We start from the raw sequence: 25,133 nt of genomic DNA on the forward strand, positions 1-25,133 counted from the left end.
TGTTGCTTTGCACCAGGGCATCCTTTTTGCCAAACGTTGTGACTCCATTCCATCTGGGTCAGGCCAAAACTCTGCTCCCCCTCATCCCTCTAAGGAAGAGGAGCGCCTCCACCGGCTGGACCCAAAAAGAGTGTTGTCATTCTATCTTGAACGCACAAAAGAGTTCTGGGTGGACGACCAACTCTTTGTGGGGTACATGGGAGTAAAGAAGGGAAAGGCAGTGCAGAGAAGGACCATTTCTCTGGGGGTCTTTCTTTGCATCAAGATCTGTTATGCCTTGGTGAAGAAGCAGCCCCTGAGGGATTAAGGGCCCATTCCCCCCAGGGAAAGGCTGTGACTACAGCCGTGCTCAAGGTGTCCCAGTCTAAGACATTTGTCAGGCAGCGATGTGGACTTTGTTGCACATGTTTGCAAAGCATTACTGCCTTGATGGTCTGGTTCTCAGGGACCAGCATTTTGCCAGACTTCTTAGTTTACGATGCAAGTCCGCAACCCACCGCCGGGATCGTATGGCTTGGGTATCTAATTAAAAGGTAAGGTATCTGCAGCTAGAAGTCTCTGTTAGATGAACAAGTTACTTACCTTTGGTAATGCATTATCTGGTAGAGACTCTATCTAGCTGCAGATTCCTTACAGGCCCACCTATGCCTCCCCGCTTGCGGACTGATTTTGTAGGACTAGGGTTGTTTCCCCCTTTCAGGGCCCTAGTTTTGCACACAACAACGTCAGTTACTTTGCGGCTCTGCTCTTCTGGCATGCAAAAAAACAAAGTACTGACGTCTGCGCACCTGGGTGGCACCTATATAGGCACCGCTACATCATAACCGACACGGACAACGTCACATGAAGCCGAATGGAGTCACCCGACGTCAAGCGCAAGTGGTATGGTATTGCTCAACAAAAGTCTCCGGATCCAGCCTGACGCCTGGGAAATTCAAAGGTAAGGAATCTGCATCAAGATAGTCTCTACCAGATAATGCTTTACCATTGGTAAGTAACTTGTTTATTTATGACAAACCCAAGGTTCATACCAAGGATGGTATTGTGATTCCATGTAAACAGTCCACCCTTTTACCAGCCTTTTTTTTAACATTCAAGGACACTGGCAGAGAAAGCTCTGTAGACAGTGTTTGTAAGACCAGCATTATGTACTATCTGGAAAGAACAAAGTCTATAAGACGTAAGAACCAATTTTTTGTATCTTTCACCCATGCAAGCAAGAGTGCTCCTGTCGGCAATATGGATAGTCCATACAGTCCAATACTGCCACAAGACTAAAGGAGTAATACTCCAGGAAAGAACACAAGCATACTCTACAAGGAAAAAGGGAGCAACACTAACCTTCTTGGGAAGTGCGACACTGGGCAGTAGCTGTGCAGTACTCACATGGTCTTTAATACACACTTTCACAAAACACTTTTGTGTGGACATCCAAGTCAACAAGAAGGCACAAGTGGGACACACACTTCAGAGAACCCAGCCTCCCAGAGAACAGGACCGCTATGTAATCTATGCACAGCATATGAATCCAGAAAAGATTGATGCTGCAAAAAGAAATCGTGGCTTTACTGGTAGGGGTAGTTTTGCAGAATTTTCTGGATTCATATGCATCTCACCCACCTCCAGCAGAGGAAACAGACATATCAAAGTGGCCAATGAAAAGGCAAAAAGAATCTGAAGATGGGAAATACATCAAAGGGTTTCCGTAGCATACATCTGAATTCACACAAGGGAGGGGCATTGCGCTAACTGGTCTAAGTATTTAAGGAAAGAGAAAATAGACTACATGGGACAATTCCTCTAGGTGGCTGGATAATCCAGAGTGTGAATCCAAAATATTCGTCAAGCTGTTAAACTACTCTTACTGTTAAGTAACTATTTCGTTACCAGGCTTCGGAATGCTTCTCACAGTTTTCTCAGATCACTTCTGTCTTGGGTATTGGTTGAGCTTGCTGCAACAATGCTTTTTGAAACCACTGGAAAAGTTCAGGGACTTTCCCAGCTGCCCCAAATTTGTATCCATGGTGTAAGTGTGTGGAAGATTATCATGGTGAAGAATTATGAAGAGAAGTAAGTCTTGTTTTCGTTTTTCTTTAAATTATTGTTTGGACTGCAGAACTTGAAGTCAGGCCTTTCTTTAGAAGCTGCTTGACAAACCCTGTACAACCTACTTATATCAGCTAAAGTCAACATTTCCTGCGGTGTAAAAGTTGTCACTAAAAGTTCGTAGCTTGCTATTATGTAAGACATAAGCCTTACGCAGAGAAATAGCAAAACCACTTTTGCTGACAAGGTTTGGTTAGTATACCGTCTTTTTTTTAAACAAATATAAACAGCCTTTTAGAAGTTACATGCATTTCTTGTCTCACTGACATTTAACTCTTTTGCGAGATGATATATACAATGCTTGTTTGACCCACTTTATTGTCTTTTTTCACAGGAAAGTCTGGAACAACAATTAAAAAACCCAAATTACCTTGTTGCCGATTTCAGTAAGCCTGAGGTATGGGAAACCAGATTTTTATTTATTGTTTGAAAAGCTGGCCAAGTGTTATTGAAAACATCTGACAAAATGTTTATTCGTCAATTAATTCCTGTTTACTTCTGATAGCTTCTCCCCAGTGTCAGATGGCTTTTACACCCCCCCCCCCCCCCCAATACAAATTTCGTTTTTTTCTTTTTGTATTGTATAGACGATTGGTTCTGCCTCTTGTCCATATTTGATTAAAGGAATTAGTTACATTAGTTGAACACTGCAGTGGGGGGTGACTGAGAAACAAGATGAATGGGAGAAAGAAAAGAAATGTGCAGGTGAAATAATGATGGTATGATGGATTGTTGGTTCCATGCAGAAAAATGTGCCCTCTTTATTGTTGCTCCAGTCATGGTCAGAGAGCTCTTTCTTTGATAGCCATTTCATAACTCTTATGGAGCTAATTCATGATTTATATTGATAGCTTGTTATTATCAGATTATCCTTGTACATATCTGCTCCTAAAGCATGAACATGTAACAACAGTGTTCTGTAGCTCTAGTGTGAGCTACAGAATGTAGTATCTACCTAACCTAGAGGAACGCGCTGCAGATGAAATTGTGAGTTATGTTTGTTTTAATTTTATCAATCTATTTCTTACTAAATAGATCCTTTGTTGTATAGTAGAAAGAGCAGGGGGAACGAATGAAAGAGTGTATGAAATTACATATCTAAATCATTCAAGATAGCTTTTTTCAACCTATTGAAATTGAGCTTTAGAACTCACTCATTGTTTTCTAACGTTCTTTAGGCCAAACTGCTAAAAATACTGGGGATGGTCAGTCTCTATTGGCAGACAATTAAGTGTTGAGATATTTCAAAGGTGCAGTTCAAAACATCTTGTGAATTCTATACATCTAGCCAATTTCTTTGTAACTTCTATATAACTTCTATATATATATATATAAAAACGAAAGTATGTCTGTTTGTCCTTTATTCATTACTACACCATTCATCCGATCGGCATAAAACTTTGGGAAGTTGTTGAGTACACTCCCGCGAAGGTTTCTGGCAAAAAACATTTGTTCAATATCTCCCCCAGGGCCCTCATAATCTTTCCAATACTTAACGTTTACAGTTTCCGGTGCAATTCACTTTTGCAATGACCATCAACAAAGCACAAGGACAATAGCTGCAAGTGTGTGGACTCGATTTGGAGAATCCGTGCTTCTCACATGGACAACTGTATGTGGCCAGCTCACGCAACGGAAAACCTTCTGATTTATTCGTGTACGCACCACACGGAAAAACAAAAAATGCCGTGTATCCACAAGCACTCGAATAAATAAACAGACTTAAAAAAACACTTTAAAATGTTTTCCATATTAAAATGAATATGTTTCAATAAAAATGACACAATGTAAATTGAATGTTATCATAACAAGTTTCCTTAAATATCCTTTCTTCTGAGATCGCAGCAACGCGCGACGGGTAAGCTAGTTGTGCTATAAAATTAACTATTTGGCACCCTTCTTTACATTTTTATCTGTGGGATTGTCAGAGGGATGGTCGGAAGCCGAAGCGAGGAGGCCGTATGAGGTCAATAGTGAGGCTTTTATTTGACTTTCAGACTATAATAGTGAGGTATACAGTCAGGATAAAGTGTCACTGGAAATGTAGAAGCAGGATGGCGTAGTAGATAGTCCTGAGATGGGGACTCCTCTCTTCAGGGTGCTAGGAATCTATTATGGGCTTCTGGTAGTCTTCCCCGGTCTTGAGAAACCTATTACGGGTTTCTGGTGGTCTGTTCCGTCTGGAGAAACTATTACCGGTTTCTGGTGTTCCGCCCGGTTCCGGAGGCACCTCAAACAAAAGAGAGTGGCGTCAGGGTCTATCCTTTTAACACTAGTGGATACCTTCACCAAAACCACGTGAGTGATAAAAAAAAATAGTTTGAGTGGGTATTCTGGCAGGGAAGTCCCTAGGGATAGTAGGGTTACTAGTCTGAGCCCGGGTATGTGCTGAAAGCAGTGAAGTCTTTTATTCAGGCCAAATATCGGGAGACGTGTCAGGGAGAGGAGCGAGGCAGGTTACGCAATTTGGACTTATGGCAATTATCAAGGTAAGGCAGAAACATGCAGCCAAAACCCACCCTTTTAGCTATCTAGCCACTGCAACGTCCCTCCCCTTCCCTAAACCCTTGTCCCGCCAGGTACCGCTAGTAGCCACAACCCTCCGGAGTTGTGGCGGCTCGTGCGTCCTCCGGGCTCCACCAGTCTTCGCTCCAGCTCTCTTCGTCTTCTTCGGTTTCTTCGGTCTCGGCGTCGGCGTTCTTCCTCGGCAGCTTCAGGGTCTTCCGGTAATCTCCTTCCGGTGTCTCCTCTCTAGACGCCTCCCATGGTGTTTCTCCTTCCTTTTCAAGTGGTTGCTGTTCTCCTATGCAAACTTCCGAGTGGTCACGGAGTGCGTCGGTCCCGCCGTCCAAGGAGCGGTGTGAATCCGGGTCATTTGTAGAATGCTGTGGGAGGTGGGGAGAGTCGTGTATTATCCAGTATTGGGGTATCTTTCATAGATTCACATGCCTGAATCATTCCCCGTCGTCGAGGCGGGAGTCCCACGGTAAATTATATATATATAGCAGTGCCTAAAAAACCATTAGTAGTAGGCTAGAAAAGGATATAGGCCCAACTAGGCCCAAAACTTAGCAGCCTATCTACCTCATTATGTAAAAAGAACTGAAAATGTAGCCTCAGCCAATCAGCTAACCTCACCCTCTAGAACCTTCCCAGCCCAGGCAGTTCTCCTCAGATTTTCACCGCACTTCGTGTGTAAGGGAGTCTCCCTAGTGCCTACTCAGTTTTCTTCAGAAATTTCTTCAATTCTTTCAAGATGTCGGAAAAGAAGGCTTTATTCAAGGCCTGTGCTTCATGCTTCAAGAAGAGAGTTCACGTGGACGACGAGCACTCGGACTGTATTTATTGTTTGCATCCTTCACATGTTGTGAAGGATTGCAGGATATGTCGAACCTTCCCTCCTAAGACCAAAAGGGATAGAGAGGCGAGAGTTCTTTGTGGCTGAAGTCGTCTGTCAGAGATGACGAGGACAGAGCCTCTACTTCAAGTAAGAGAGCCAGTTCCAAAGAGAGGTGTTCCCCTGAGAGATTGAAAAAATCTAAGTTCTCTCATAAACCCTCTGAATCCACAAGGAGTGCTGCGTCAACAGAGTCTTCTACTGTGAGTACAGTCCGCACTAAAGCTGTCACTTTAGTGTCTTCTCTCACTGTTACCACCTATTCTACGTCTTCTACTTCTTCAAATACTGTTACCACCTCAGCAATTACTTCTCCTGTGATGTCCGTCATGGCCTCTTCTTCTGAGACAAGATCGTCAAAGAAAAGCGCGTCGTCGACGAGTCTACCGTCGACGACCAAATCACCATCTTTGAAGCGCTCGTCATCGCTTCCGTCGACGCTCTCGTCGACGGCTCCCCCGTCGACGAAGACTTCCACTATCCCGTCGACGAAGACCCAGTCGACGAAGATCCCGTCGACGAAGATCCCGTCGACGAAGACCCCGTCGACTAAGACCCCGTCGGCGGAGGGCCCGTCGACGGAGGGCCCGTCGACGAAGGGCCCGTCGACGAAAGGCTCGTCGACGAAGACCCCGTCGACGACAGGCCCGTCGACGACAAACACGTCGACGAAGGTTTCAGCTCCGTCGACGACTAGCTCGACGACGAGGAGTCCGTCGACGGATCCGTCTACTAGGACGCCTTCCAAGAAGTCTTCATCCATGATTACAATACCTGTGACGATACCGTCGACGACAATATCGGCAACTCACACATCTGTTTCACTTTTGCCATCGACAGCAGCGCTGGCATCTTTGAATGTGCCGTCTACGCATTTGTTGCCCACATCTCCGGTTAGGGTGCAGTATACCCATTTTCAGATGAAATCTTTTCAGAGACAGAGTTACTCTCATTTGTCTCCCCTCTTGCCTTCGCATATCTTGGAGAATTACGTGGAAGCAGATTCGGATAATGAAGAGGATGATGATGATGATGATCCTTTTGGAGTGGCCCATCACCCTTCCCAGTTGCACATAAAATATCAAGAGGATGAGGATGATGATGAGGTTCATTACTATCAGGAAAATTTAGCTACTCCTTATCATCAGGAGCAACAACACACAGAAGACACGACTCATCTTCCGTCTGTTCTAGTACAGGATTTGCAGGCCATGCTGGCCGATTATCGTCAGAGGTTTCCACCAACTCTGCCTACTCCAAATACTGTGCCAGAGGACATGCCAGTAAATCCACCGCCACATCCTTCACACTCTCCAAGGCAGGATGTTGACCCCGGGACTGGAGGTCAGGATGTTGACATCTCATCTCCAGATGAGGATGAAAGGGAGGATGGGGAACTTCCGGATTCCACGCCTACGGAACCATGGAATGATTACGTCATTCCTATGCCCTCTCCTAATCTGCCAAAACCTTCAGATTCTCCGCCAGAAGACATAGGAGGTTTTCATAACATCATGCACCGGGCAGCTGCTCGATTTGCAATCACAGTTTCGGTTGAACAAACCGACTGTTTTCTTCATGATTTCAAAGAAGGGTATAGAAGGGTGTCCAGATCTATCCCTATCATTGATTATATCTGGAAAGAAGGGATTGATATTATGAAGACGCCAGCTTCCATCCCGGCGGTTCTTCCAAGAGTCGACAAGAAGTACCGAGCACCACCGGACACTCCTTCATGTTTGATTGGTCATCCGCGTCCTGACTCAGTGATTTCACAAGCGGCTCAACAACGATCCAAAAATCCGGTTGCACCTCTTTCAACGCCTCCAGACAAAGAGGGCAGGAGATTGGATGCAATTGGAAAGAAGTTCTCGGCTAATGCCGCTGCTACTGTCAAGATTGCTAATTCTTTGGCAATTTTAGCACGGTACGACAGACAAATGTGGTCAGATCTGTCGGAGTTCATCAATTTGGTTCCCGATGACCGTGTTGAAGAGGTCAGGAAGGTTGTCTTGGAAGGCGAGCGGGCAGCTTCTGAAATTATCGATTGCGCCCTCGATGTATCTAATACAGCCTTTAGACAATTGGCCGGAGCGGCAGTTCTCAGACGGCAAGGATGGCTCAAGGCGACTTCTTTCAGACCTGAGGTCCAGACCAAAATACTGGACATGGCCTATAATGGCGAGTTATTGTTTGGCAAGCACATAGATGAAGCATTGCTTGCGATAAAAACGGATACTGATACGGCCAAATCGCTTGGTGCACTACAGTATAAGCGAGGTTTTTTCAGAGGAGCAAGAGGCCGTGGTTTTTCATCAAGAGGACATTATCAAAATCAGCAAAACCGCCAGTATCAACCTCAAAATAAGCCGTACTACCAGCAGTCCTATCGGCAGTCATCGTCAGCGGGTTTCTCTCGTCAAGGAGGGAAACGACGTTCTAACTACCAGGGACGTGATTCAAATAAACGCCAGTGAGTTTTGCCGGACACCATCCTCTTTTCCCTCCCTCCCCGTGGGCGCCAAGATTTCCGCCTTTTATCAACAGTGGCGGAAGATAACTTCAGATCAGTGGGTTCTGGACATAGTCAAACACGGACACACTCTGGAGTTCTTGCAGAAACCTCCAACATTACCGCCCAGGGGTCCCTCCCCTCCTCGTCTTCATTTGTTATACATGGAAGCCATGAAAATGCTGCACAAAAATGCGATAGAGAAAGTCCCAACATCCCAGAAAAATCAGGGGTTTTATTCTCGCTTGTGGAAAAGGTTTCAGGAGAGTGGCGTCCAATTCTGGATCTACGAAACTTAAACACATATCTGAAAAAGCAGAGTTTCCGCATGGTGACACTCACGGATGTCCTCAATTGCCTCATGGAGGGAGATTTCATGGCTTCCCTGGATATGGAAGACGCTTACTTCCACATTCCAATTCATCCAAACCACCGCAAGTATCTGAGATTCACAGTGGCTGGTGTCCATTTTCAATTCAAGGTGCTCCCTTTCGGCCTGAAGTCTGCACCAAGAATCTTTACCAAGACTCTAGTCCCAGTTGCAGCTGCGTTGAGGTCACAGGGAATCCAAGTATTCCCGTACCTCGACGATTGGTTAATAAAGAGTCCGACGAGGACTTCAACAAGGCAATCGGTCAAGAGTGCTCTGTCAATGTTCTCGAATCTGGGTTTGACCCTCAACGCCAAAAAATCTCAACTTCAACCCAGACAAATTCTGACGTTCCTGGGAGCAGTACTAGACACTTCTCAGTGCAAGGCCTTCTTAACCCAAATTCGTCAGGACAAGATCACAAAGCTGGCAAGTCAAATACGGTCAAAAAAGTCTCTTTCGGTCCGACAGTTTGTTTCCCTGCTAGGGATGTGTTCCTCCGCACTCCATCTAGTTCCACTGGCTCGACTCAGAATGAGGCCTCTCCAGGAGGAATTGCATCGACAATGGCGGCAGATAGACGGATCTTTCGAGGACCGTATCAAGGTCACGCCCAAGATAAAACAAGCTCTTCTGTGGTGGGCGGCAAAGAACAATTTGTCTCCGGGGCTCACTTTTCTTCAGACTCTACCGGAATTTACTCTAACGACAGATGCCTCCATGGAGGGTTGGGGAGGTCATCTCCAGGACCTTCAGGTGCAGGGACGGTGGTCCCATCAGTACAAGCACAAACACATCAACTGCCTCGAGTTGAGGGCAATTTTTCTGTCCTTGCGAGCCTTCCTGCCAAGAATTGCAGGCTCTGCAGTACTGGTGCGCACGGACAACACCACCAGCATGTTTTACGTAAACAAGCAAGGGGGCACAAAATCTCTGGCCCTGTCTCTTCAAGCGCAGGAAATGTGGGAATGGTTACTCCACCACAAAATTTCCCTCAGAGCGGAACATGTTCAGGGAATTCAGAATTCTCTGGCCGACGATCTCAGCAGATCGTTCACAGGATGTCACGAGTGGGAACTCGAACAACGCCAAGTGGAAACAATTTTCCAGCTCTGGGGCACACCAACGCTGGACCTGTTTGCCACGCAACAGAACAGCAAATGCATATACTTTGCCAGCAGGTTCCACCAGCAAGGATCGAGAGGAAATGCCCTGTTGATGAGGTGGACCGGAATCTTTGCATATGCCTTCCCGCCGATTCCTCTCATCCCAAAGGTTCTACAGAAAATGAAGAGAGAGCGTTGCTCTCTAATCCTAATTGCTCCTCGCTGGCCGAGGCAGTATTGGTTCCAGGAGCTTCTGATACTCTCCCATCAACCTCCACTGCGCCTCAAGCCGACACTTTCAATGCTGACAAGGGAGGAAGGACAAATACTTCATCCAGATCCTCAGTCGCTACACTTGCACGCCTGGCTCCTGATTTCTTAGAGTTTAAGGACCTAGAGATTTCTCCAGACTGTAGAGCTGTTCTATCTCAGGCTCGTGCACAGTCTACCATCAGAACCTATCGCTTCAAATGGAAGAGATTCTGTTTATGGTGCGGAGAGCATGACGTCCATCCACTACAGGCTCCCCCAGAGAAGATTCTGCCTTATCTGCTGTCTCTAGCCAGATCAGGTCTCGCTTTTTCTTCTATCAAAGTTCACCTTGCTGCCATATCCAGATTCAGGAAGAGTTACAACAAACCATCTTTGTGCTCTTCTTCTTTAATTAAACAGTTCCTTAAAGGATTGTTTCGAGTTTTCCCTCCAGTGCGGCCTCCTCCTCCTGAGTGGGATCTCAATATTGTGTTATCTCAGTTGCTGAAAAGGCCTTTTGAACCAATTCATAAATAGGAACTTAAATTCTTGACTTGGAAAGTGGCTATTCTGTTAGCCCTCACTTCAACCCGGAGTGTAAGTGAGATACAAGCGTTCACTATATCAGAACCTTTCCTACATTTTTCAAAAGATTGTGTGACACTTAGAACTCATCCTAAGTTTATTCCCAAAGTTCCGACCCAGTTTCACATCAACCAACCGGTGAAACTCAAGACTTTTTTTCCAGACCCCAAGACTCCAGCTGAAAGGATGCTGCATTCCTTGGATGTCCAAAGATGCCTCAAATTCTATTTACAAAAGACAAAAGATTTACGCAAATCTACCCAACTGTTTGTGGCTTATGGACAAGCTACACGTGGTCAGGCAGTGACGAAGGCAACTATAGCCAGATGGCTTTCCTCTGTCATCGTCTTCTGTCATGAGAAAGCGAACAAGCCCCTGACAAGAACGGTTAAGGCGCATTCCACCAGGATGATGTCAGCGTCTACAGCCCTATTTGCAGGGGTGTCCCTGGAAAACATCTGCCGTGCTGCTACATGGAAAAGTGTGCATACTTTTACGAAGCACTATTGCCTGCAGCCGGTACTACATGGAGATACGTCAGTGGGAGAAGCAGTGTTACAGCATCTTCTTCACTGAGGTCAGACTGTTATGGTTTTTTCTTTTTCTATTGCTACATGTTTACTAATATACTGTTTCTTTTAATGTTCTATATTTAGATACATATTATATGAAGGTATTAACATGATTTTGCATATGTATTGAGATATGTTATTGCTCTAGTACCTTCCAGGTTGTGTGGGGATATATGGTTTGGATTGTCTCCCACCTTCCTCTACCGACAGTTATGGTTGTTACTGCTTGCTACTCTGATTCAGGCATGTGAATCTATGAAAGATACCCCAATACTGGATAAGAAAACAAGTTACTTACCTGTAACTACAGTTATCCAGTATTGGTATCTTTCATAGATTCACATGCACCCACCCTCCTCCCCGGCTAGGCAGTTCTTATATAGGATACTACTTCTCACTTGTGCTGGGAAAAATCTGAGGAGAACTGCCTGGGCTGGGAAGGTTCTAGAGGGTGAGGTTAGCTGATTGGCTGAGGCTACATTTTCAGTTCTTTTTACATAATGAGGTAGATAGGCTGCTAAGTTTTGGGCCTAGTTGGGCCTATATCCTTTTCTAGCCTACTACTAATGGTTTTTTAGGCACTGCTATATATATATAATTTACCGTGGGACTCCCGCCTCGACGACGGGGAATGATTCAGGCATGTGAATCTATGAAAGATACCAATACTGGATAACTGTAGTTACAGGTAAGTAACTTGTTTTCTTAGCGATGGCGATCCGTCACTGGCTTCCTCCTCCGCCTCATAACGGTAGGGAATCCAGGTTATGTCCTTGGGGCTCTGTACACTGGTATGGACGGGGCGGGGTCAACCTCACAGGGATTATGTCTCTCCATTTTCTGTCTCAGTCAGTTGTCTCTGTACAATTTTTTTTATTCAAAAACCTTTATTGAAAAAGAAAAAAATCACGACACGTTACAAGTTGTCATTGCAGCATGAATGCAGTCACATTTACACTAACATATTACATTCCATAATAGAAATGAAAAAGATGACTGACCAAAAAGGCACAATAATGCATAACCCAACTTGTGCTGGTGGTGTTTAGGGCATGATGATTGATGGACATTGTAGGCAGGTAAGAAATGAGAGGGGCCCATATGTCAGGGGGTCTACTGGCCTCCGACATCTAATCCCAAAATTCACCCAGCAATGTCTGACAGTGGGCTGAGTCATCCAGACAGTTTTTTACCGCAGGCGTTGGTTTACGCCCCCAGTGGATTGACACCCTACGTTTAGCAAGTACTAGAAGCATGACGATTAGTTTACGACTAGCATCCGACTAATTTTTAACGTACCCTAAGAGGCATACCAGCGGTTCAGGAGGGATGTGCTCTAGTGTGATATCGCTTATGGCTGCGCATACGACCCGTCAGAAGGCGGAGACCCTGGTGCACAACCAGGCCAGGTGGGCAAAGTCCATATCAGGAGTAGAGCAACGTGCACACCTATCACTTTCGAGAAGTCCCATCTTGTGTAGTAACGCAGGAGAGCGGTAAAGTCTGTATGAGCCGCAGGCGTTAGTTGGGGAGAGGCATTTAGTCTGATTACAGCAGTAGAGCCATAGCTCCCGGGGAAGATCCTTGCCTAAATCCACACTCCAAGCAGCGCGGGCACGTTCAGGGCTAGTAGATGAGGTGGCTATCGTAAGAGCATAAAGTCTGGTGACCAGCTTGCGTGGGGAGCTAGAGGAGTGGATGAGTTCGAGTGCTGGCTGAGCCTGGTGGTCTGTGGGAACGCGGGTGTGCTTCTTTTCAAGTCGCTCTAATCTGATAGTACAGTAATCTATCCATTGGTGCAGCATTATCTGGTAGAGCGAAAAATGTGTTACCAGGGTAGATGTCTGCTATGGTGTTGATTCCAAGGAGGGCTGTGCGGCATGCCATGCCTGCAGTCTGCAACGGGGGGAATGCTGGATTGCTGGCTAGGTTGATGAAGGGAGCATACAGTGTGCTGGCACCTGTGTATTTTCGAAGACCGTTCCAGGCCCAGCGCAGGCATTCAACTGTATCGATCTTACTGTGTGGGGGTTTGGGTGGGATAAAGAGCGCGGTCTGGAGGGGCCTATGGGCAGCAAGATCTGCCTCAACCGCTACATGGGGTTGAAAAGGTATGGTGTGCAGCCAAAAGTGGAGGAAACTGGCCTGGGCGCACAGCGCGTACAGCCTAAAGTCTGGGGCGCCCATCCCACCACAGATCAAGGGGAGCGTGAGAGTGTCATTTGCAATTCTAGGTTATCGCCCTGCCCATACCAACGTTATGTTAGAGCGTAATTTGTGGAAGAAATGTGATGTGAGAGTGACGGGACATTTAAGAAAAGGTACAGGAATTTTGGGAGCACCACCAATTTAGCAATAGCAATGCGCCCGGCCAATGATAGAGGGAGTTTTTGCCACAATCGGATCTTGGTCTCCAGCCAGCCCATCGCCGGCCGAAGTTAGACCTCCAAAGTTCATCCACGTCCCTGCTCAGCCAAATACCAAGATACCTGGTGGGGCCCGACACCAAAACAAAGAGGTAGTCAGTGGCAAAGGGTTTTGCAGCGTCTATGAGGGGGAAGGGGACCGACTTGCTCCAATTTACTTGGACTCCGAATAGGCACCTCAACCGCACCACCTCCCTCGTCATGGGCGTAAGGTTTTCCCGAGGGTCTGGGACATAGATCGTGACATCAACCGTGCACATGGAAATGACTAGTGCCCGGGCCGCAAAGCCGATGCCCTTCTGAGAATGGTGTTGGAACACCCGGGCAGCCAGGGGTTCCATTGCGATGGCAAAGAGCATAGAGGAGAGGGGGCACCCCTGCCTGGTGACTCTTGAGATGGGAATGGGCTCAGTGATCTGTCCATTTATCCTGATGCGGGCTGTGGGGAGCGTGTATAGGAGCTGTATCTTACGTGCGAAATCCAGACTGAAGTTCAAGCGCGGGAGGAGATAGAAGAGGAAGGGCCACTCAAGAGTGTCAAAGGCTTTGGTAGCGTCTAATAGTGCAGCCACGGCTGAGAGAGTCTCTGTACAATTGTAGTAGAATGTTTGCACTGCTCCTGTTTTAGAGTTATCCAGCTGCCATTGATTACATGTGCTCTACTTTGTGCATGCAAAAGATGAGTTCTTATGGTTTGGCTTGTTAAGGCTTTTCTCTGGATCTCGAAGTAGTCAGCGTTATTAGCCACTTACACTCTGGTTTGGTAAACAAGTTGCTTCTGACGTTAAAGCTCACTCTTTTGTGTGGTAGTACCCTTGGAGATTAGATGCCTTACGGCATCATATCCATACTCATTAAATGTAATGTCCAGTCAGAGCTATATGTTGTCAAAAGAACAGGCCTTTATGAACATATGGAAGATTTAGGTCTCTTGAAATGGCAAACAACAAAATACATAATAAGTGTAGCACAAACCAGGACAGTAAAACAATGCCAGACTGTTGTATAGTGTTTATGCACAGCTCAAATCTGATTGGAGTTTATGGACAATAAAATGGTGTGGTGGCGGGTATGTGCATTCTCAGCTGTTCTGGGAACCCTTTCATTCTCAGTACTCCTTTTAAGACTTTTTTGACAGACTCGAGTAATGTACAAATGTGGCCAGACAAAATGGCACTGTATAAAGTATACTAGGTTATGGCTGACATTTTTCTTACTTTCCAAGCTTCCCTGGAGGAAGATGGGAACATTTTGGTGGGCCTAAGTCAAGGATGTGGAGTATCTTCAGAAATGCCACAAAGCCTAAAAATAGTTTAAATCTCCCAAACAATCAGCTTAAAATGTACCCTTGGATTTCAGCCCATTAAAATATGTTAGCTTTCTGGGTGGACAAAGCACTGTTATAAAATACACTGTGTGGTTAATAAGACCAGTTAGACTGTGGTTGTAAATGATAGCAGTAATGACCACAGTTCAGGAAGAGATCAGCTATCTTGCTAGCTGATCTCAAGAGTCAGTTGTTTTAACACTGCTTGGGATAGTCTAGCACCAAGGTATACTGTACCAAATTTAATAGAAATATTGTTCATAAACAGCTGATCACAGGTGCAATTTTCAGGTGGCTGTGGTATCCATGGAAGATAGGCCTCCAGTAAACTTGCAGATTCCCATTAGGAATCGGGATATAGGGTTGAGGTAATATCACAACTTGGGGGGCATGGCGAAGATTGCGGGCTCATCGGACGCGTTCTAGGTTAGCTCCAAGCGAGGCCAACCATTTCTCCTGATATCTTGCGACATCGATACACCACTGACACTGACCCGCACTGCCCACCCTTGGGGTGCTCACCTGTGGGTTCGGAGGGGCATGACGTCCTTTGCGACGAGTTGTGGCGAGCATTGGTGTCAGCTGCAGACATTCCGAGAGAACTCTCCCGACAGGAGCCAGTGGGCCTGGATCGAGCGGATCCCGGAGGTGGCAAAGCACTGAGACACCCCTCTGACGTAAATTTTGAACCACAGAGGATCATTTAAGGGTTCGTGGGGAAGAGGTACCTGGAGCAGGGGCCGGTAGCAACAAGATCATCGGCCTAGAGGAGCGCTCCCAGAAAGGCAGCGGAGGAAGCGGCCTCAATGGCCCGAGGACTGGAGAGCAGACCCGAAAGGGGGTGGGATGCAGCACTCCCCCAACTGGTACTGCCGTAGAAGTGGGGCCCGGGAGTAGAGCCGCCCAGAAAAAAGCAGGGCAGGAGGACTACTCTGAGCCCGTAGGAAACCCCGAATTGCTTGCTCACCGTGGAGGAGCCTACTCCCAGGAAAGGAGGGGGCTGTCCGGAGGCAGTGCTGGTGACCGGCAACGGCCGCTGAGAAGGCGAAAAGACCAGCATGACAGTCAGCGTGGGGTGATTCCCTGCACCTGGCACTGGATTGTGCCCGACTAGAGCTACTGAACTTTTAGCCGGCACAAGACTCTTCAAGGAGAATCACACCCCAAGGAGAACCCCTGGAGTGGCGGTGAGTTTGCAGGGAGGAACAGTTGATGGGTTGACCCTTTGGGGGGGGCCTGGTGCAGAAAGAAGGAACACAAAAACCACTCACCTGGGGAATTATAGTAGCAGCTCCTCCCCCTTGGTATGCACTGCTGACCCCCGCCACAATTTGGAGGAGTTTGACACCTCCACCACCGCTCAGGATAGACCATGAAGTACAGAAATTACTGGGCTTGGAGTCCCAATGCAACTCGCAATAGGATATGATGGAGGGGTTGCAGGTCTGATCTACCGAAGAATTGGTGCAACAAGGCCTCCCTGCCGGCTGCAACGACCTGGGAAGCCAGTGGTCTCTGAGGCGTGAACCTCCCATGGAGGTATCCTATATAGACCCACCCAAGCTGTCCGTCATAGCTCAGATGGGAAAGACACAACTTAAATCAGCTAGGGCCGTGGCCAAAGCCAGTGGCCCCTCCCGAGAGGTAGAGACCGACAGGGAGGCAGTGGCTTTAAACCGGTGAACCCATAAGTCTCCAACTGGATAGGATCTGCTATTGAGGACACGAAAAAGATCCTGCAACAAGATATAGGAGCAGTATCGGTGGGATTAGGCCTCCTCTGAACAGACCACCACAAAGTGGCAGACTGAGTGAAGGAGGTGGAAGCCTCCATTGAGGATCTTAAACCTGAATTCTCTGGGCTCTCTAACCAAATGAGAGCGTTACAGAGAAGGGTGTATGTTCTAGAGCGATGAGCGGAGGATGCTAAAGGCCGCAACTGGTGGAATAACAGGGTGGGGGGCCTCCCAGAAAAAAATTAAAAAAGGGAATATGGGGGACTACCTGGAGACTTGGCTGCGCACGGAGGTAGCTGCTGCCATGCTTACTCCTTTCTTCACTTTAGAACGCGCGCACGAAATGCCAGCGAGACCTCCGGGCCAGCCCCCTAGACCAGCTATTACATTATTGGGACAGAGACATTATTCTGCGGAGAGCACGCTCGGATGGACTTTACACAGTAGAAAATGGAAAGTTCTTTATATTACCAGCCTTCACGACAGTGGTACAAGCTATCAGGGCCTCATTCCTAGAGGTTAAGAGGGCCCTCTGAGAAAATGACATTAAATGCTCTCTGATCTTCCTGTCGAAACTGTGAATAGTTCTTGACGAGACCACCCACTTTTGTAACGACCCGGTAGAGGCATGGAATTTGTTGGAGACTTACAGGGCGGTTGGGGAGTTTAGGGTTGGATGCTGCAATCATTCACATTTTATTACCACATCTGCCAACTTTTTTCTGTTTGTTTTTAACTGTGCTGCTGGAAGGACTAGGTGCTATGTTGTGGAACTGGTAGGCATGGTGGTTGGGGGGGTGGTGGTCCTGGGAAGACACAGGCCTCACTGCTTTATTGTGACAGATCATGGCTGACCACCAGCAGGCACTGACACTTACGTCTTGAAACATCAGAGGACTGGGCTCCGACAATAAGAGGCATAATGTGCATAGGTACCTTTGTAGACGAGGAGTACATATGGAGGGGCCAACTTTATGCCACTTCCGGTTCGGCCTGTGCTAGAGGGGCCTTGATATGGGTGAGGGCAGGGGCCCCATTTGAACACAGGCTCAGTAGTGGACAAAGATTGTAGATTTGTCTTGGTGGAAGGGTGACTTGCTGGGAGGGAGATTGTGCTGGGATGCCTATAAGCACCAAATCAAGAACAAACCCCATTATTTGATTCCCTCTCCACACACTTGGGAATCTTTCGGTTGATAGCCTCTTCATTGGGGGTGATTTTAACTGTGTCTTAGATGTGTCATTAGATCGCTCCACACTCCCGTTATCGGGTACAGGAATAAGCAAACTCCCTAGAGGGTTGAGGGAGTGTCTCGAACACTGGGAACTGGTAAACGTTTGGCGGGCACATCACTCAGACGAAGAAGTGTATTCATATTTAGCCCACATTCACATCCTACACACCCGGATAGACATATTTGTGTGCTCTCAGAGGTTCACTTAGTTCACCACGCATTCAGAATATCTAGGTCGTACTGTGTCTGATCACAGTCCTGTGCTCATGGGGTTCAGGCTGGTGGGGAAACGCTCACACACTCCCATCTGGCAGCTCATTCCCATCTCCCTGGAAGGCGCACACTATTGTAATACCCTAGCAATGTCTATTATTGACTAATTTTCCACAGAATTAGGGTACACCAACCAAAGGGTTGGTGGAGTGGGAGTCCTTAAAGGTGGTGACAAGGGGGTCATTGTATTGGAATGACGGTGTATGCTTTGAGGGAATTGGTCAGAGAACTTTGAACCATTGAGGACAAATTACAAACATTAGACAAGACCCAGGTCACTCGGGAGAGTGTAGTAGAGGACATTTGAGAGACAGGGAAAGGTACAAATCCACATTGGAAGGACTACGTAGTCATAACTACGACAAACAATATATTGCAAAAAAACATAAGAAAGAGAGCAAGGCAGGACAACTGCTGGCATGGCTTATTAGGGCAGATACACAGGGAGTCCCTATCACACAAATGACGACTGTAGGTCACCATACTCCCCGACGGCTATTAATAAAGAGTTTGATGACTAATACTTGCCGTTGTACGCTGCCCCTACAACACTCCCGCCTGGCACACAACTGACTTTTCTGTCCGCTTTTACACTTACCTCTCTCCTAGAAGATGATCACGAAGGTCAGGGGAACTCTATAACCGAACAGGAGGTAAGGGAGTCGATTAAATATTTGACCATGGGTAAGATACCTGGTCCAGATGGCCTCCCAGCAGAGTTTTTTGCAACCTATGCTGGGACGTTACCCAAGCAATTAGTGAAAATGCACGTAGAGGCTTGGAAACTGGGTCGGCTTCCGGAATCCTCCAAAGATGCTGTGGTTATCTTGCCCCCCAAGGTCAAGACACAAGGTGAGAAGGTCACTGAATTCTGCCCTCTTTCAATGCTGAACACAGATTTCAAAATCCTCAGTAAGGTCCTGGCACTTCGCCTGCTTCCTTATATGCGGTACCTCATACACAGGGACCAGAGTGGCTTTATTCCCACACGTAACACCTCTAAAAATGTTAGAGGACTACCATGTAATGCACCACTCCTAGGCTCTTGAGAACATGAATGCATTGCTGATGTTGTTTGACCTCGAGAAGGCTTTTGACACAGTCCCATGGGATTATCTTTTTGAAGTCATGTTGAAGATAGGCTGGGACAGGGCTGGGCCAAATGGGTGAGGCTGCTGTACACAGCCCCAACAGCTCGGGTCAAAACAGGCAGTATGCTGTCCTCGCAATATGCGGTCTGCAGAGGCATGAGACCGGGTTGTCCACTCTCTCTGATATCAAACCCCTGTCAGAGTTGATTAGACAGGAATGCAGGGGCAAAGGTAAAAAGGTCGGTGCGCACAAGCATATTATTTCCCTCTATACGTATTATATACTTATTTTTCTACAAAATGGGACTAGGGCTTTTAAGCGTGCCATGACATGCTTAGAGGCCTTTGGGACAGTGTATGGCTTATGCGTTAACAAATCTAAAACTTATGACTTCCCCATTCCTCCCGGAGGGCCAAGGCTACCAGATTTCCCATCAGGCTTGACGTGGTCACCCACCTCCTTCAAATTCCTGGGGATACAGTCCCTCCATCAGCTGGAGGACCTCCGTGAAGCTAATTTGGGGTAGGCTCTTCGCTCTCTGAAGCCTGTGTCGCTTTTTGGAGGTCCCTCAAACTACCAGTAATGGCTGGAGTAGCACTGACCAAAATTGTCATACTCCCAAGACTACTTTATTTTTCTGCGGACCTTCCAGTGGAAATGCCACTCACTTGTTTTAAACATCTAGGTGCCCTAGTTGTTGACCTAATCTGGGATGGCGGCTGTAAAAGAGTATCGCTGGCCATACTCAGATGTCCCCTGGAGAAGGGAGGGCTAGGAGTTCTGGATTCCGAGTTATATTTTGTGGTATCACAACTCCAGTGGCTAACGAGATGGATTGGAGGAGCACATTGGGGAGTACTGAAAGTGGCTGGATGCACAATAATAGCAGAGACTCTAATAGCCGGACTACATATTCCTCAGATGGCCCCCCAATACCCGGGAGTGCTACTCTCTGTAACACTGAAAGGCTGATGTAGATGCACCTTCAAGACAACAGGAACAAGCCTATATGTGCCTGTGCCACTTGTTGGCCTCCCTCATGGTGAACCCATTACACATTTTACGGTGGGGCAGATGAGAGCTTGGACAGATGCAGGACTTACTATGGCAGGCGACTTCTAACTCCAGGGGGCTCTGTTGCCACTGGAAGACCTAACGGAACAGCATGGATTGCCGCCAGGGCAGTTCCTTATGTATTGGGCGCTGCTACAAATGTTCAGGGATCTGTGGGCGGAAGACCGGGAGGAACCCGCCACACGCAAGTTCCTGCAGCTATTGATTACATTAGGATTGACTAGACATCTGGTAACATGGATATATAAATCTCTTGTGACAATGGTCCAAGTAGGATAAAATCCTGGAACGGGAATTGACAGACATAGAATGGAAGAGTATCCTAACCGCCACACGAAATATCTCTAGAAATACCAGATTTATATATATTCAATGTAATTATATACATATGGCATACATGACACCAGACAGACTCCAGGTGGTGTATGGTGGCGAACTATACCCATGCCCCATTATATGCTGACTTCATATACATGGTGTGCCACTGATCTATCCTGAGACCCTACTGGGAAGGGTAGTTGAAGCCCTGAAGATTGCCCTCGATCAGTCCCTCACCTGTACATTGGAGGGGTGTATTTTGGGGTTGTTCCCAACACCGACGTCTCGAAAAAGGTTCATAGACCTTGTGCTGGCCCTAGCTAAGAGGCATATAGCCATGGCCTGGAAATCAACCAAGAGCCCGGGAATACAGACCTGGAAAGAAGATGACATAAGATGGGCAATAGATTAGGAAAGTACATTGACCAGAGAGGAAGCTAGGAGGGTACGGATCCGACCCATTGCAGACATATGGACGGAAGTATTGATAACGTGGATCCACCCGGAAATAGGCAAAGAGGAGGAATCCACAGATAGTGTCAATGGGTTGGACGACGAACGAGCCACTACAGTTAGAGGACAGACCAGAGGTGGCCCTGAACTAGTGGAAAATCCTTGGGTCCCTGAACAGGGTCTCCCCACACAGATGCTAGACCAGAACCAGAGAGGTCAGAAGGTACCCAGTCAACATATATTAAGCAATTGATGTTACCAAATGACACTGACCACTCCCGAGTCGATGGGGGGAATCACATGCCTATCGAACTCCAGTCATTGGGCGAGTACCACAACCATGTAGAAGTGTCCAACGCTAAACATTGACACAATGGAGATTAAACTCTAAATGGCCGATTCACATACAAACAGCCCAACCGGTTTCTTATGTGTTTTGTTTACTTTCCGTTCATAAGTATAGTTACATTTAGAATATTAGTATAGATATTCTATATACTGTTGGCACCCAAGTAATCACGTATGATCAATTTGAGGAGAGAGAGTCAGGATCCTTTCAGTCTCCGTTTGGATACTTATAATCAAGTGTCCAACAACCTCATCGTCAACTTGACCGACAAAGTCCTTACGAAAGACCAGACCAGTGTCCTTAACAAAGGACTCGGATATGTCCCTACACCGAAAATACACATCTTCAAAACTAAATGCGAACTCGCAGATTTTTGCAGAACATTGAAACTGAAAACCTTTTTCAAGGACGAACAACAACCACCCGAGAAGGCGACACAACCCCGAAAAATAAGTCCAACTTCTGCCCTCTCAATTCACAGGTCCCCATGGAGATATGTACTTTTGAACAAGCTGTAATGAAAGAAGTGGAGGAACTAAACAAACAACCAAAGAAACAATTTCAGAACATCACTAAGGCAGAACAACAAGCCCTCATTGAACTCAAGAATGACAATGAAGTCATAATCAAACCTGCAGACAAGGGTGGAGGCATAGTTCTTTTATCAGCGCAAGGATACGACAACCAATGTATGGAACTACTTGCCGATACTAAATTCTATGAGGTACTGGCAACAGATCCGACCGCACGCCTACAGAGGACCATATCCATGATGATAGAAGAAGCAGAAGCAAATAACTGGCTGTCCAAAAAAGAGGCAGACTATCTAGTAACCAAGTCGCCAAGGACTCCCTACTTCTATTCCTTACCAAATACTCATAAGGGAAGGATGCCACCACCAGGCAGGCCCATAATCTCTGGAATCAACTCGATTCTAGAACCCCTTTCAGAATTCTCAGATCAATATCGGAGACCGCTTGTTCAGAAAACCCCAACATATCTCAAGGACACACAGGATCTCCTAAACATGCTAACCAATTTTGAATACTCAGAGGACACCATGCTCTTGGTAGGGCTAGATGTCGAGAGCCTATATACGAGCTTGCCCCAACAAAAAACCTTTGAAACTTTGGAAACAATACTCTTCAACATTGACTGGCCTCACAAAACACCAAGACATTTCGTTTTAGAGTGCTGCAGATTGGCTCTAACGGAAACAAAATTCCAGTACAAAGACACCCTCTTCCTCCAGCTCCATGGGACGTCTATGGGGAGTACATTCACCCCTAGTGTGGCAGGCTTATATGTCAGCACTTTTGAAGACACCGTCGTCCACAATGAAAACAACCCCTTCCTATGTCATATCCTTTTTTGGAAGAGGTATATAGACGATATCCTGCTGATGTGGAAAGGAGATAATGTGACCCTAAAAGATTTCCATTGCTGGCTAAATAGTCAAGATGAATGTTTAAAATTCACATATACCGCCAATGAGAAGACACTGGATTTCCTGGATATAACCATTTATGCGGAAAACACTTTACAAACCCGCACATTTTTCAAGCCAACAGCAAAGAATAGCTTGCTATCCTTCCAAAGCTTTCATCCAAGACCATTACGAGAGAACCTTCCGTACAGCCAGTTCCTCCGCCTGAGGAGGAACTGCAGCCAAATATCTGACTACAAGATACAAGCAGATGATCAATGTGAGAAACTTATGGACCGCCAATACCCCAAAAGATTAATCACCTCTTGCAAAAAGAGAGCGCACAACCAACCGAGAGAAGCCCTTCTAGAGACCAATCCTAGACCACTGGAAGAGAGAATTACATGTGTCACGACCTATAGCCCAGTAACGAACCAGGTAAAGAAAATCATCAATAAAAACTGGAAAATCGTAACATCCAACACCTTAAACTGGCCAAAACCAAGGTTCGCGAATAGAAGAAGCCGCAATCTAAAGGACATTTTGGTACACACAAGACCACCTCCTAAGAAAAAGAAAGAACAGTTAAGGTTGTGGGACAATCCACCTGTGACAGGACACTATCCGTGCGGCACATGTGTAGCTTGTGACACAACAAAACCGACAAAGGCATTACAGTTACTCCCAAATTTCAAGTGGGAATTACGACGACACACCAATTGCAACACGAACCACGTCATTTACATGATCACATGCCCTTGCCAGATGAGATATATTGGCATGACGTGTCGGAAGGCAAAACAACGACTTGGAGAGCATCGAAGTAACGTGAACTGCAAGAGGATGACCACCAAAATGCCTACACACTACATAGAATCAGGCCATACTGCTAATGACCTACAATGGGTGATCCTTGAGACACTTGATACAATAGACAGCAATGCTACAAAAATCCTGTTAGAAAAGGAGCAACGTTGGGTGCACAGGCTCCAAACGGATACAAGAGGCCTGAACGACTCCATTCCGTGGCTATCCCTTAACAGATGACATAACTAATACCTACCGAGGACTGTTTGTGCGGCAGCGTCTGCTCACTGTTCTCCTCAGCTCAATCCAAAATACTGTACTATTCAGTGCCTTAACCATCCCAGAACTGTATAAGTGCTATTTTGCCCCATAAAAACCCTAGAGCAATTTTTAAACACCATCTCGAGGTCACAACAAGCCTCCCTATCTAACCTGAAACCTACACTTTCGTAATATGAAGCAAAAAGCAATATAAGTTTCCCACGATCAATCACACCTTTTGAAAAAAACGCTTTTATCAATAAGCGATTCCTACATATTTTTTTGTTAACCATAACCTCGAAATAAATCATAAATAACTTTGCATTTGTTTGGAAACAAAGACCCACCTGTGAAACGAGCAGCCTTTCATTAAGTCAGACCAAAACTATGCGCCTGTATTAACATAACTCAGAAGTTAAATATGCCATAGAGTGTTTAATTAGCTTTGTTGGAAATTACACTAACCCCTCATAAATCGGCATATCAGTTTTTCAAACCGAGACTAAATACCTCTTCTATTTCCATTTCTTGGGAATATGAACCTCCCAGCAACCGCCCCGCGACGTATTCCGGGCGTTGCTGGGCAGAGTCAGCACAAGTATGCAGGCAAAGATGAGAAGGAACCAGGTATGGCGGGGTACTCGTGACTATTCACCACGAAACCGCAAGTATATTTTTAATCTTCCTAACGCCTAATCTCTGCCTCTTTTTAGTGAAACCTCCATCCTAAAAGCCGCGACCCCGAAGAGGCAAATTGCTCTGCTTGTAGAGGTATGAATTTACCGATAACCGCCGCAATAAAACGCCACGCGACCGGCACCATGTACATGGCTCACGCCGCGCATGGGGATTATTTGTCATCAAAATTCACGCTGGCCAAAACACTGCTACCTTAGACTTAAATGTCACCAACACACATCGAGCAGAACAGCTTCAGTACCGCTCTTGCCGCGAACGTAGACAGACAACGAGGTGTAATATTAAAGGGCTAGTCATTTTAGCACATTTCCCAACAAGCGACACCATATTAACAACAGTATTACAAAAAACAAATTTTTACATAGGATAAATTACTTATCACATGGGCAATAGCACGAATTGAAAAGGAGATAGATAATCGATTCCTCACGCAGAATGTTACCACGATAACAACAAACACATTCTGAAACCACATCAAATGGGCATATTGGCATACATATATTAACGAGCACTGTGTGAGCTCACTAAATAGAGCTATTAATATCGAATGATACAAGATAATAACATACACAGCAAGCAATGTGTGTCTCACCACAAGCATGCCACTTGATAAAAAACGATTCTAAGGTTTTTTAATGATAACTACTCACCTGAAATTTTGAATGACACTGGAAGCACTAGAACTAAGGGCACAGCACTACAGTATTTGCGAAATCACCTACTCCACTGAAGCATGAGTATGGAAGAGTTGACGCCT

General features: G+C 46.3%; 1 protein-coding gene across 2 annotated transcripts in view; it reads left to right on the plus strand.

The window, feature by feature from the left end:
- The window catches only part of UBA6 (ubiquitin like modifier activating enzyme 6), a 1,035,692-nt gene that overhangs the window by 274,172 nt on the left and 736,387 nt on the right, over nt 1–25,133 (plus strand). For both annotated transcript variants that reach the window (XM_086961917.1, XM_086961916.1), the window contains exon 11: nt 2,441–2,503. In XM_086961917.1, the coding sequence (XP_086818043.1) occupies nt 2,441–2,503 (63 nt within the window). The remainder of the gene's footprint in view (nt 1–2,440; nt 2,504–25,133) is intronic.

The sequence above is a fragment of the Lissotriton vulgaris genome, chromosome 3_1 (genome assembly GCF_964263255.1).
Source record: "Lissotriton vulgaris chromosome 3_1, aLisVul1.2, whole genome shotgun sequence".
Classification (NCBI taxonomy): domain Eukaryota; kingdom Metazoa; phylum Chordata; class Amphibia; order Caudata; family Salamandridae; genus Lissotriton; species Lissotriton vulgaris.